The sequence below is a fragment of the Cydia fagiglandana genome, chromosome 2, assembly GCF_963556715.1.
Source record: "Cydia fagiglandana chromosome 2, ilCydFagi1.1, whole genome shotgun sequence".
NCBI classification, from domain to species: domain Eukaryota; kingdom Metazoa; phylum Arthropoda; class Insecta; order Lepidoptera; family Tortricidae; genus Cydia; species Cydia fagiglandana.
Window position 1 is genome coordinate 22990787 of NC_085933.1, and position 14749 is coordinate 23005535.

General features: G+C 37.9%; 2 protein-coding genes across 8 annotated transcripts in view; one reads left to right on the top strand and one right to left on the bottom strand.

The window, feature by feature from the left end:
* Window positions 1-116: 116 nt before the first annotated feature.
* Window positions 117-14749, top strand: part of LOC134678739 (uncharacterized) — a 336630-nt gene continuing 321997 nt past the window's right edge. Inside the window, exons 1-2 of one of the 2 annotated variants that reach the window (XR_010100235.1) lie at window positions 117-360; window positions 1405-3439. Coding sequence is in view for 1 of the 2 variants with exons in the window: in XM_063537425.1 (XP_063393495.1) it covers window positions 222-360; window positions 1405-1976 (711 nt within the window). In the remaining variant the exon portion in view is untranslated. Of the gene's footprint in view, window positions 361-1404; window positions 4153-14749 lie in introns of those variants that run through there. The other variant, XM_063537425.1, reaches the window with a different exon arrangement.
* Window positions 5954-14749, bottom strand: part of LOC134678545 (multiple C2 and transmembrane domain-containing protein) — a 143762-nt gene continuing 134966 nt past the window's right edge. For 2 of the 6 annotated variants that reach the window (XM_063537172.1, XM_063537134.1), the window contains exons 9-18: window positions 14277-14473; window positions 13761-13974; window positions 11536-11681; window positions 10771-10916; window positions 10085-10141; window positions 9565-9641; window positions 8610-8716; window positions 8200-8309; window positions 7546-7643; window positions 5954-6952 (exon numbers count right to left, since the gene is read on the bottom strand). In XM_063537172.1, coding sequence (XP_063393242.1) covers window positions 6875-6952; window positions 7546-7643; window positions 8200-8309; window positions 8610-8716; window positions 9565-9641; window positions 10085-10141; window positions 10771-10916; window positions 11536-11681; window positions 13761-13974; window positions 14277-14473 — 1230 coding nt within the window. In that variant the 3' untranslated portion in view covers window positions 5954-6874. The remainder of the gene's footprint in view (window positions 6953-7545; window positions 7644-8199; window positions 8310-8609; window positions 8717-9564; window positions 9642-10084; window positions 10142-10770; window positions 10917-11535; window positions 11682-13760; window positions 13975-14276; window positions 14474-14749) is intronic. The other 4 variants (XM_063537154.1, XM_063537164.1, XM_063537182.1 and 1 more) reach the window with 2 other exon arrangements.

Consider the following 14749-nt stretch of genomic DNA (forward strand, 5'->3'; position numbering starts at 1 on the left):
ATTAAAAAGAACTAAGAATCTCTTGACATGGATTAGAATAAAATTTTAGCCCATTTTTTCTCTGGCAACATTACGCGTAACTGTCGTTTTTTGACAGCGGATGTGGTAGAAATGGGTAGAATGTAAATCGCCATTATCGCATCGCCCGAACGCGTTGCGATTAGCGATAGTTACATGCAAAAATCAACGTACTGCAGAATTATCGCGCTAGTTTTACTAAAATGGGAGATAAAATACTAGTAGAACAAATAATCGAAACAATAAAGCAGCATCCAGTTCTTTACGACCATAAGGTTCCATGTAGAAAAGATCTAAGTGAGGCGTTATGGGAAGAAATAGCTGATACATTCGATCTCGATGGTGAGTTTTTTTTATTAGTGACTTCTTTGTTAAAGAATATGAATTGATTTGAATAACAATTACTTACCTACTTATTTTAACGCCTTGTTTGAGATTAATATACAGTAGTATATTAGGACAGGAATATTATTCTTAATTAACTGAACATCGGTAGACCTTATGTTCTTGCAATAAGGTTTACGAACTACTAACTGATAACAGTTAATAACATTGCGAGCATCTTTCTCTTTCACTCCAATTAAGGCGTAATTAGAGAGACAGAGAAAGATCGTCGCAATTTGCGAATTTCGGTGTTCGCGGTAGACCCTCATGTAAAGTTGACGAAATATAAAGTGAGCCGATCTTGTTCAAACTTGTTCGAGAGATCGGTTCACTTTATATTTCGGCAATCTCACCTGCGATTAGTTTTTTGACATTGTATTATATGTATTTATGTCGCAGGCAAATTGTAAGAATTACAAACGGCGCCATCATTTTACAAACCTGTACCTAAATTGCCGAAGGCATCGGCATTTTCAAAAAAATATCTTATGCCATTAACAGCGCCGTTTGCAATTTGCCGCGGTCTTTTGGTCGAATTAGTTCTTTAATTTACCGCGTGTGGCGCAGGGCTATAACCGCGAAAATCGAAGTTCGCAAATTGCGGGAATTTTTCTCTGTCACTCTAATTACGCCTTCATTGGAGTAAAAGAGAAAGATCCCCGCAATTTGCGAATTTCGGTTTTCGCGGCAGCCCCTTTGCACATCAAAACTGGACACAAAAGTCACATCTGCACAAAAAACATCAATTCTGGAGTTCGTCGGAATTATTCAGGGCGCGGGGTATAGGGGAGGGTTTTGGATCTATTCAAGTTCCGGTAAAATATGTATACCTAAGTACTTAAAATTTTGTTGAGTATAAAACATATGTACATAGGTATGAAATGTATGGCTCGTATGAATCAACGTAAAAAAATTGACCATTGTTGTAGGTACTTAAGGACTCTAGTACCTAATTTTACGGTAGATACTTCATTATTATTTATCTTGTCGTTTTTGTTGCAGTACAAATTCTGAAGGTAAAGTGGAAAAACCTCAGAGATTGTTTCAAGAAACACATAAGAGCGCAGACCGATAACTCGAAAGCAGTTTCCTCATACAAATATTGGCATTGGGCTAAGTACTTGGAATTCTTACGGCCGCACATACGTTCAAATACAGAAGTCGTTTACCATACTGAAGATGATCACAATACGAAAGAATATTCTGAAAATATAATCAATATTAAGCTGGAAGAAGCGGATCACACGAATTTTGGGTCAGACTTTGACGCTACTGAATGTAACAGCAAACAACCTACAAAAAATAAGGGGAAACATTCTACAAACAATTTTGGGTCAGACTCAGATAATTTAGAATGTGTGATAGAACAACCAAATAGGAAAAAGAGACGTATAAATTCCGATCCAAATATGAAAAGTCAAAATAACCGAGAATTGCATGAATTCGATGACATAGAATTGATATTTTTAGGGTATGCGAAGACGGTTAAGAAAATGCCTTTAAAGAGGCAGATAAGCGTAAAAATGAAGATTGCGAAGATAATGATGGAGGAAGAACTAAAATGCTTAGAATGAGATTTAACCGTTCACCTCTCGATACATTCTAAGGATGGTGCGAGAGGATATTTTATAATGAAAATGAAACGCTCGTTATTTTTAACACAAATCATATTCTGTTCGATTTTAAAAAACTTATACATTACATATCACATCGTTTTTTTATGCAGCTGTTTTACACAGTAAATAATGTAACGCTGAAACAGTGCTTTTAAGTGCTAACTTAGTACATTATATAAAATAGTGCTCTAGCCGTGCTCTCACAAAAATAATGTTCTTATCATACACAGTAGCAGGAACTTATTTCTTAAGCAATTGACTAGAACAAAATAGAAAGCTGTAAAAGCTATTCGAAAATGGAATAAGAAATTAAATCCAGAAAATAAAATAACTTATCAAAAAAGCAAATTATTAATACAAACAGTTAAAGCCGAAAATTAAATTTCGTTATCTACTGCATCTCTATCCCTCTTGTGTATTCGAGCGATAGAGAGGCGGTTAACGCAATTTCGATTTTCGCGGTAGACCCTCTGATATCATTGATTTTTGGTGCTAGTATTAATCGGAGGGTGCAAGATAATAATATTTATATTACATAATAATATTCAAGCGATGCGCTTAAATAATTACTAATCGTAAGATGTTTTAGAGATAATTAGCTCAAGATTATGAGATTCGCATATGAATACTATAAATTGAAGAAAGAGAGGAGATAGCAGGTACCAAATTGTACTATAATAAGACATTCAGCTAGTATAGATAGAAAATTACAAATTTGTGTTTAGATAGATTTCAAAGATATGACAATATTAAACATCTGTGCTAATGTAGAAGTTAAAATTTCACGTAGCGTCTACTTAGTTACACAGATTTAGGCAAAATACAATTTAAAGAATGTAGTTGATGAAAGATTAGTGGATGTTATTTATTTTATCCCGGTCCTTCAAATACGTAACAGTCTTACAATTGTGCCTACCGCTTAACTTCAACTTAGTTAATCCCCATTCGATTCTCTCAGCAATATCTACCCTATATATTACCTTTTCTTAATACTAATATCGCATAATCTGACAGATGGTTTTACACGAGTTTGAAGTTGAGCGACTCATTTGTTCTTTCTTTTCTTTTAATACGTTATAATGTTTTATTGTTTTAGAGTTCAGGGGGCCGATTTTTGAAATTCGGCCAGTCGATTTCGTGTATTTCGTTAAATGATATCTCCACTATTAGGCTTTTAAATTCTACTAATAGTATTGAATTCGAGTGGCCAATACCACTAGATTACAAATTTCGGTCGCTCGTATTTCAAAAATTAGTATTTCGCCGTTTTCCACTGATTTTCGAGTGACGAAATCGAGCGATCGAAATTCAAAAATCGACCCCCAGTCTTCGTCAGACAAACACGCTTAAGATAAAACCGGGGTTAGATGAAGTACTTAGATGCTTATTTTCATGCCTGTGTTAACTCAGAGCACGGATAAGTATTAAATGTTTTTAACTTAAGAGGCTCGATATTGGACATGATATTGAACCTGTTTACAGTAATACAGGATTTCTAATAAGAAAATGTATATATTATGTCACTAAACTTTAATAATAAACATCAATTTGTATTCTTGTCCCGATCCCAGGTTAGCACAGGTATGCTTATGTTTAATCATTGCACAGCCCTAAGCATTCGGAAGTAACAACATATCGAAGTAACCGCAATAATGCGGTTACTTTTACAGTTCGACTACCATATTGATTGAATATTTTGATGCTCTAATAACGTTTTCTCAAAATCTATATAGGTATATATTTTAAACAAATCTAGGTACTCTTAATCATTTATAATATACATACAATACACCTATAAATTATTTGTTACTTTTGGGTTGACAACTATGTATTTGTTTAAATTTTCAACAGTATCTTAACAAAATGTCTAATATAATATAACATTTGATACAAAATTTGTGTAATTTTTATTAAAATCCCTATCTATATATTTAATCTTATTTTATCGCTTTTATACAATTTTAGGTTAAATGCAATCTCACTAAATTATTACAATAGCGTATAAGAAAATTTTATAACTTTAAGGATACTTAAAATAGGTACAAAAATCAATCTTAAAATTAATTTCGTATCTAAATGGAAAACTTTGGAAGAAACGGATTTTAGCCACTGGCAATGTGCGATGGTTTAAAGCCTCCTCCACACTCGTGCGCGAATCGCGGCGCGAAGCCGCGAACGCGAGTGTGGCGTCGATTTTCGCGGACAGCGAAATTGACTCCACACTCGCGTTCGCGGCTTCGCCCGCGATTCACGCGCATAGTCTGGAGGGGGCTTAAGGACAAGACGATTTTGCCCAAGCAGTGTCCAGGCGGGACAATTTTACGCAAAATCTAATTATAATTAAATTGTCAATTTATTAATGTAGCGTGGTTTTCAACTATTCTTCAATTTCTTTCACTGCCGGTGTGACCATGTAGCGTGTTAAGATAAATCGATAAAGATAAATTGGTAGTAAATTAAATTGAAGTCTGGCTAGCTGTGCTATTCTATTAGTGCTACTATAGTTTGGCAAGCCATTTCAGTCAGTAGAAAAGACAGCTTATTTAAAAAATATAGGCGCGACTGGTTGATCGCCCATAAAATATTTGAATTTCGCGCTTTTTTTCTACTGACAAAGAGGGTTTGCCAGAGTATATCACAAAAAAAAGAAACAGAAAAAGGCAGAAAATTTTATAAATGTAAGCGCAATAAGTTGTTCTCCGATAGAAAAATATTTTTTTTGCGCCTCGTTTTAAATATAATTAGATAAAGTTGGTTTGCCAGATAGTTAAAAATAATTGAATTCCTCGCCAATTTCTTGTGACAATAGCTGTCAATATCATAGTCAGATTGTTAGCGACATTGAACCTTAATAAGCTTTTCATAAATGTCAATTTAGCGTTTTACACATGAACTGCGTAGCGTCGAAATAAAGTTTTGATGCGTTTAAAAGTTAAACATTTTTATTGTATATATGGGATAAGCTGGTAAATATGACAAGAGATGATTTGGTTACCTATCTATATGGACGACTTTCGGGGGGTTTTTTAGACAAATTTATGCACCTATTTATTTAGGTATTTAAAAAATACAAATTGGTTTACAAATCACATACAAATATTTATATTGCTTAGAATATATTCGAGGTCATGAGATTCTTGGAATAATTATTGAAATGTTCAACAAAAATTGTTTACAAGTAAACTAGGCGCTACTTATAAATGGATGTCCTTACTGTTTAAAAGTTATATTATGTTATAATTATGAGATTTTTGTGCTAGTTTCAACTACCCCATTACTTTAAACCATAGACTAGAAATCCTCTAGACCGAATTTAGAGCAATTATTTCATGCAACCGATGATGCCAAAAATGCGGGACGAGGTGAGCGAAATCCCGTGCCGTGATTGGTCCGTTCAAAGACACGGACGTCATGGAAAGACACTTTGACTCGAACATGGAGTAAAATTACCGTATGCGTGGCAGAGGGGGTAGCGTGACTATGCTCGGTCTGGAGGATGTTTTTTGACTGAGGCAAAAAACTATGTGAAAGGCCACAGATATGTGGCATCCATAGAGAAATATAAGTAAAGAGTCTTATATCTTTCTAGCCTTATCGAAACGCGAGTTATTTCGTAGTCGACATCTAGCGTCAAGTAGCGGAATTTATCAGTACTGCTAGTTGACAATAGATGTCGGGATGAACTAAAACTCCAATAATGCTCAACAATTATCAGCTAATATTATAACCGGATCAACCGGACCTCCATTTTCAACTACTTCTGCTTTCAATATTTGCGGTAATTTGTTTTAGCAGTACATTTTTTGTCAGTAGCGACACTTGTGACATCTGTGGCCTATTTTATAAAGCTACAAGTTACAATTTACAAGCGGAAGTCTCGTTCTAACACATAGGGTTAGAAAGGGACTTCCGCTTGTAAATTGTAACTTGTAGCTTTATAAAATAGGCCACTGGTGTCAAGTAGCGGAACTGATAATTCCACTATTTGACGTTAGATGTGGACTACGAAATAACTCGCGTTTGGTAAAAAAACGGATGTAGGTATGGAGTTACCACTCTTTCGTTATTTATATTTAATTTTATCTATGGTGACATCAGAGTTAGTTTTTTTCGCTAGAAATGAATTCTGATTCGAGTTCGCATGTCTATGATAGTTAAAATTATTGTAGGTACTGTGGAAACACTTAAAAAGGATATTGAACACATTAGTCATACCATATTTATGGGGTACATAATTTGGCGAGGTCATTCTTTAAGGTGTGTGTGTGTACTCTCTGTAGTCTTTGTTAACCTTTTGTAGGCCAAATATCCCGTACCACGTCAACGGAAAACCCATACGCCACAAAGCGCCTCTGGAAGTATAGGTACAAACACTCTTAACTCATCATTGAGGGATCGTATGTTAATTGAAATTTACGAATTGTCAGTTAACAACTTAGAAGACAGTATTGCACGAGGCGTTAGGGGAACAGGATTTCCGCTTGGCGCTTGATCTTGATGCTCAAAGAGTTAACGTAAGACAAAGAATTATGAGACGCACAAAGTAGTTCATCCTTACGTTCTTAAGGATGGTCTTACATCTGGACCAATATATTGGTCCAATGTGTATTTGCGGCTCACATTTTGCGTAATGAGTGTGAGACGCAATGCACATTGGAAAAAAATGGACAGGTGGAATACCACCTTAAGCTAGTTCGTCAAATTTTAGAACGTGACAATCTTTTTGCATCTTTTCACCACTTTGTTAGTCGTAGTAAGTATTCCTTTATACATGTGCAAAAGCCGTGGCAAGTAACCTAGAGCCTAACCCTCAACTTGGCGACATAGTCAGCGAGCCGACGACGCAAGTTGCCGCGTTATGAGGCCTTGTGCTTCTTGCGCGCGTCGCGGCGGTGCTCGGTGGAAGTGTGGGGCTTCAGCTCACGGCAGTCCAACTGGAAGGAAAGAGTGGGTAACTGTAAAGCTGACCACTGACTAACAGTCCGACGGACGATATCGGCCGGTCAGTTGTTCGGAACTGTCAAATTTTTGTTCTAACTGACAGGCCGATACCGTCCGGCGGCCTGTTAGTCACTGGTATGCTTAAGTGTAAAGTTTCAGTGGCGAGTTCGGCGTGGAGTTTGGCGTCGAGCTTCCAACTTCCAAGGGATGTTTGCACTCAATTATTATTACAGCCAGCCTATTTCACATTGATGATTTTTTTTTAAATAGTATATGAGAGATGCTAAAGCTAATAACTTTGCTGGCTGTATATACATCTCGGCAAGCTCCTACGACACTGATCCTATTAAGAACTTACTATTATGAAAAAAATATTAAATTTATCAATGTATGGCGGTCAGCATAATAAATTCTTTGCCTTGTAAGAATTAGGTAAGTACCTACTTATGAAACTTACTTAAGTAACCTACTTATGTATTAGGTAAGCACTTATGTCTTAGGTAGGTACGGTTAGCATGGACTGAATGTAAGTAACTTATATATTAAGAACCCTTTAAACTCTTTAAAGTAATGTCGGTAAACTTACCAAAGTCTCATCGTCCGGAACCCTCGATAGCAGATCCAAAACTTCGTTGTTCGGTATCGTGTGTGGCCGGAGAATTTTGCGCGTGAATTTATTTATGCCTGTCGAAAGTGAAATATTTGTGATTATTACAATCCACCCCTGACGTGTGGACGTTAACCCTGAAGGAGGAAAACAAGCTCTTGGTGGCAGAGATGAAGATGTTTAGAAAGATCCTAGGCCCTACAAAACGTGAGGATGGCTCTTGGATAATGAGGAGAAACTTGGAGGTTGAAGAACTGGTGGGCGAGCCCAACATCATCGGCGAGAGCAAGGCTGCTCGACTTCGCTGGCTCGGCCATGTGGAGAGGATGGGAGAGAATCGTGCGGCTAAAAGAGCTTATCTGGGGCGACCAACTGGGAGACGTCCGGTCGGAAGGCCTAGGTACAGATGGATCGACGAGGTCCAGAAAGACCTATGTGGCATGCAAGCGGCTGAATGGCGTCAGATCGCACAGGAAAGGAACGAATGGCGCAATCTAGTGTCGGAGGCCAAGATCCACATCGGAATGCGCGACGGTTTAAATTACACTGTAGGTAGACGCGGGCGTCTATAGCCGTCTATAGCCGTCTTTGGCTTCGAAATGGTACAAAATCGTATAAAACAGACGAACTTACCCCACGCCATGAGCAAGTATCGCATCGGTATCACATAGAGAACCACCATGGCTCCAAACAGCATGATGATGGCAATGTAACTAAGATATGGCACGGTGAAGTTCGCTAAACTGAAAAAAAAATAGGTACAGTTCAAAGTATACCTTTATGCAATAAGATAAAGTATACAATTACTCAATTAAAAAGAGAACAGCAGAGGCATTCCACGAGAATTTCGCTTACGTAACGCTATTTACATTACTTCTGAAAGTACTCAGAAAGCTTGGGTCTGTTAATATTTCATGACTTCAACAAATTGGCAGTATATTCTTGAGCTTTACGGATTTGCTTGAGGTAGCTGGCATACAAGGCTATCGTTACGTAAGCGACATCCTCGTGGAATGCGGAATGCCCCAGTAAGTATAGCTTACTTTTTAACAGCTTCTCCTAATGAGGCGACGTAGCCGATCGCATTTTGCACCGTCTGCGTCACCTCCTGTATTGCTTGCAGTCTCTCTTTTAGAGATTTTTTCTCCTCCTGTAGAAAATTACAAAGCGTAATTACCTTTGAGGTCATATCGGCTACACAAACCAAAACAAGTAAGTACGTAAAGTAATAAAGTAGGAACTGAAAATAATTAAATAGGAGACGGTTCGGCATAGGAATTATGCTCCTACCTATAGCGTTCTGAGGCCCAGCCATAGAAATGAAAAATCCAAAATGTGCCACTGAATTTTGATCCTATATAATCGAAAATAGAGTTGATTTTGCGTTGTTGGAAAATTGAACGAAACAAAGTTAAAGCGTCTCTGTTCCAATTGAATAGGATTTAAATTTCATCTAACTGAGGAGGTAGGTACCTACTATAGGTAGGACCTTAGGCACTGGTCCCACCGCGAGCTAGTAAGCTATGAGCTATCGGCTATAAACACGAACAAAAGATAAGCACTCCCGTGGAAATAAAAGAGACACTGCGATATTTATAGCTCACCGCTGGGCGAGTAACTATAAATATCGCCGTGTCTCTTTTATTTACACGGGAGTGCTTATCTTTTGTTCGTGTTTATAGTCGATAGCTCATAGCTTACTAGCTCGCGGTGAGACCAGTGCCTTAGGAGGATAGTCTAGTCTAGTCTATATGTTTTTTTAGTGCTACTAGTGATTTCAGAAGTTATGCACTTGTTTTGCACTAGAAAGAAAAAGGATCGAGTAAATAGTTATAGTTGCAAGAAAAGAGCAAAGTTTTTTGCTGCGAGTGCTGATTTTGAGTCCCGAGCGAGCGAAAGATACTTTGGAATCTTGAGTTGAGCGAAGCGAGGGACTCTAAAGCAATAGTTGTAAAAACAGTTCTACTGGCAAATGTATAAGTATAATGTGAAGAATACCTTATCCACTTCTTCCTCGTCATCTTCCTCGGCTAGCAGGTCTTCATCATCCACTGGTTGTAACAGTGGATTGCCCCCTGGTTTGAAAAAAAAAATCGATTGATAATCATTTCCTATGGCAACATTTAAAAAGTAAAAGAGCACCCTTGTTTATTGTGTTAAATTAAATTAGTCAGATGTATTAATTTTATTAACGCACCCTTTGCAAATTTTACTCCGTTAAAAAAAAGTAGTGTAACTGCAAAGTTAGTAGGTAGGTAGGGTTAGGAAAGCACCGCAAATACACCTAAAAAGAAGATTTATTCATCTTAACCCTTTGAACGCCACGCCTACATGAATTAACGCTTCATCGAAAACCTTATGAATGCATGAAGGTTAGGTAATATGAAACTGTAACCGTGCGCGTCTGCGGACGTCTTTGGCGATCAACGGGTTAAGATCGTTTTTACCCCAAATATATATATTATATCATGCAAAAATGACGCGTAGGTAACTTTATAAACCTTTACACAGAACTTACTTATTCTTGGCAAATACGGCTTAAACGCTTGGAATATTCGGGTGTCTTCGTATTCAACTAAAAATAATAATAAAACAAACTAAAACATTTTGAAAAGAAGTAGGTACTCAAAAAAATATGGAACGTCTCCTACACCTATCTAACGGCGATAATCGCATCCGATTTGCAATACATGGCGGCGTTTGGTTGATCGATTGAATTCGTTCCCCTTAGTACTTAGCCAGCATTAGGATAATTCGCCAGTAACTGGCCACCTGCCACAACAACTGGCCACCCCAAACTAAAAATGAATTCTATTTACCTATAGGGTGAATAGTTAGTTTAGGGCGGCCAGTTACTGGCGAATTACCCCTCTTTAAAATCGTATGACCTTTGTTGCAACGTCTGTTTAAGTGAGAAAATCGAACCAATTAATAAAAAAAATGTCGCACAAAAAATCAAAGCAAAATTAATACAATTATTATGATTGTATTAGGTAAGTATACCTAATGATTATTTAGGTCTTCCCAGTGTTAATTTAATGTTATATATCACACTATGACAATGGTATTTTGGTATTAGAATATTATATATATTATTTAGAAAAAATAAAATAAAACAGCGCATTGTCAGATGCCTGATTGGGTATCGCCACGACGGACGGACCCCTCCGTCACAATAAATGACAATAATGTCACGAATCTTACCAGTGAGCCTGTAAATGAGCCAGTTCCTAGTCAAGAAGACCAGGATGAGGAATGGCAGCATCCACATCTCGTAGTAGTAGCAGAAGGCGAGCCACACCAGCAGTCCGAAGAACGAGCGCACGCGCGACTCCCATTCAAAGCAGTCTCTGCAATAGAGAAAGAGAAGAAATAAATAATACTGGCAGATTACATAAAATAACTTTTTCACGCCACTGCTCGGAAATGTGGCAATAGATGATCTAAATCTTGAACAGAATGTAGCGTTTAGTTGTGTACCTTGTGGGTTCAGGTGTCCAACAATGTTTTAGTTGTACTAGGTTCTACTACATTTTTGCTTTCCACTCACTGATTGGTTGACAACTTGACTAATATCATCGCACCAAGTTCATTAGAGTTTATTGAGGTAAGAATATGAAATTATCGTCTCCCGTAAAACAATTGTATTTTTTTATACTTAATAAATACATTTCCTCATAGTAGTCGGGAAAAGCACTTTGTAACGACTCTGTCGAAAGTGCCTCCCTCGACCCTCAAACAAACTCGGCCCATTGTCAAACTACTGATCACTTTCTATTTCTATCGTCTTCAAAAGTACTAAGGTCTTCACCAGCAGTTCCGTAAGTACTATATATTATGTATATCTCAAAGCAGGAGGATCCTTCGTGGTCATGAAGTTAGTAAAAAATTATTACAAATGATGTCATGCAGGCATGACAAATAGAAGACCTTAATATCTTGTAATAAGGCTTAATGACAGGTACTCACTGTAGAATCTTCCCAATCTCTATAAACCACATGATGATGGCCTTCAGTCTCATGACGTTGCGGATGAACAGTTGCCGCTTGAACTTGGCCTCTTGGTGCATGTACTTCGGTTCCTTTGGGTTAACTACTCTGATCGCGGCTTTCAACTGAAATAAAACAACATAAATAACTAGGTATATAGGTCTAGGGGTCAGATTATTGACTGTATTTATGTCAGAACCCCGCTCCGCTAGAGAGAAGAAGTACAAAAAGACCTTAGCGAACTCGTTGCCGTCGACCGCACAGAAACGGCTTTGGGCAGTGTAGCATGGCGGTCTTTGGTGTCGGAGGCCAAGATCCCCTTCGGGTCGTTGCGCCACAGCAGCAGTAAGTATTTATGCAAGAAAGGACACTCGCTTTTAATTGATGCTACCGAAACATACATTTTGAAAGGCTTCCCTTTATCTTGCATAATATCGATTGTCCGAAATACACTTCGCATAGCAGGTTTCGCAGAAACATTTTTTACCGAATGATACTTTTGCATAATTGTATAATTAGCATAACTGTCATGTCGCATAACATTCATTTGGCAGAATTTTGAATAGCAGAATACTGCTATCGTCGATTTTACATACGCAGAATTGTATGAAGCATAAATTACATTCCACCGAATTTCTTATGGCATATTGCTCATATTGTAGACTTGAATTTCGCAGAATGTTATGCAGCAGAATAAAAGTTCTGCCGAAATTGTTACCGCATAATACTCATGTCGCTGACTGAACCTACACAAAAGGAATTGCTGCCAGAACTACAGGTTAAGTTAGGTTAGAACTGCGACCCCTACATAAAAGGAATTGCTGCCAGAACTATAGGTTAGGTTAGGTTACAATTGCGACCCCTACACAAAAGAAATTGTTGCCAGAACTGTAGGTTAGGTTAGGTTAGAACTGCGACCCCTACTCAAAAGAGGGTGCGTAACGGTCCATATAACAACTTTTGATATATTTTTAGTCGATATAACGATTGAGGGACATAATGCACTTTTGCTATAACAATACATGGTATATTCTTAAAGAGTCTAACTATCGTCAAGTATAATGAACTTGTAATATAACAACTTCTAATGTAACATTAACAGCGTATATAATTAAGTTCGATATAACGCTCAGTTGGCATAATGTAGTACTGGTATAATTTGTAATATTTACTACTATTATAACAACCTACGTATTCGAACTTAAGGCAGGTCTCAGTTAGGTACGACGACGAGCGAAGCGAGGAGGAGTGTTAGGTAGAACTGCGACCCTACAGCGCGCGAGCCGAGCGAGCGAAGCGAGCGTGCCGCGGTAGCGGCCGGCGAAGCGCCAGAACCGACTTTTTTTATTATAACCTCAACTTATTATTATACATTTGAATACATTATACCATAAATACTTATAACAAATATTCATTATATTCAGTAAACGTTATATCGAATATTATTCTCATCAACAGTATGCCAATGAATTATTCTGCCTAAGGAAATTGTGCGAAAAGACAGTATGCCAAGTACATATTATGCGACGCAATTTTCGGCAAAACGATTATTCGATTATAGTATTATTCTTCAAATTGAGATTATGCCATTGCATTATTCTGCTTTACAAAATTGTGCGAAACAACAGTATGCCATGAAACTTATGCAAAAAGTAATTCTGCGAAATGATGATTCTGCCAAGGGTTGCTATGCGAAAGTAAAATATGACAATAAATTTTATGCAACATATTAGTAATCCATTTTGAAAATGTGTCTTTGTTAAATAAAACCTCTTAAATTAATGAGATAGGTATCTTACTTGCATGCACTACTCATTCAAACTAGGCCTTACCAACCCTCTGCGTTCGGCATATTACCTATATTTTATCTCAACTATGTGTTTACTATAATTTAATTTCGATCCGTACAATACAAGTACAACCATGTTAAAGTAATCGTGAGAAATCTACCAAAAAGATTCTACTTAAATGCATAGGTTTATATGTCTCCATCTGACACAATACATGATCTCTAAGTTGCATGTTAAACCTTCGCTTTGCTCGGGAGACGAATGCAGTTGGCTGCAGAGATAGTAGATAGTAACCCCCCTGCATAGAAGTTTGCAGAGAGTGCACTTATCTCTGCAGTTGACTGTATAATCCACATAACATTATACGAATTGCGACTTTCCACGTGACCATTCTATAAGTACATAAATTCCCACCTGGTTCCATATCACAGTCATCTCCAGCAGTATCTGCGGATAGTTCCCCTTCGCTCTCGTCCTCATCTTCTTATCCTTCAGGGCATACCACCGTTTCTCCCCGTTCCTGATGCTGAGCAGCGGCACAGCCAGCTTTCCCAGGAACTCGACTTTGTGGTCGTGGTCTTCGTCGTACACTGTTAGCTCGAGGATTGAGCTTATGTCTTTCACTGTACTGGAAAATAATTGTGGGCTTACTTTTGAGGCTGTTAGAAAACTGGTTTGGTTGGATTTGAAGTTAGAATAAATTTCGCTTTTGACAAATATTTCGTTGACAAGAAAGTGGTAAGATCTGGCACTCGTTGCATGGCTCAGCGCAGTCACTTTTCACAATACCTAAAACAATTGTATTCCGTGTGGATCGGTAGCTAGTAGTTCTCCGCCTCCATAACAATGGGAAGCCGGACTTATCCCCAGCAGCGGCAAGATTACTCAGCAGCGAAGAGAAAGACTAAGTTTTAACAACAAACAACTCACAAAGTAAAGATCTTCATCCAGTTAGGCGCGAGCGTCTTGTACTCCGTATGAGTCTGTAGCCGGGAGTTCCCCAGCTCCAACACGCAGAAGGGGTCGGACTTGCCCCCCAAGTCCGCGGCAGCCAGGCCCTTCGCACCGTACACCTTTACGCAGAGCCAGCCGACGCCGCTCGACTGCTCGTTTAGGTAGTACCATGTCTGGAAATGCGGTTTATTTTACTGTATGTTTTCTGCTTGTATCCAAACAGACAGATATATAGCTACCTACATAGACAAACTAATATGATTAGCTATTGCGGTTCCTAAATTCTAGTTTGACTACCTTATAAAACTACCTAATACGTATAAATATTTCAGTAACAGGTAGGTGTGTCAATAACTAAGTATATTAACAGTTTCTTTGAATTACAATAACTATCAATCAACCATTAAAAGGATTGAAAACCCATTAAAAAGATTAATGGTCAATGATCT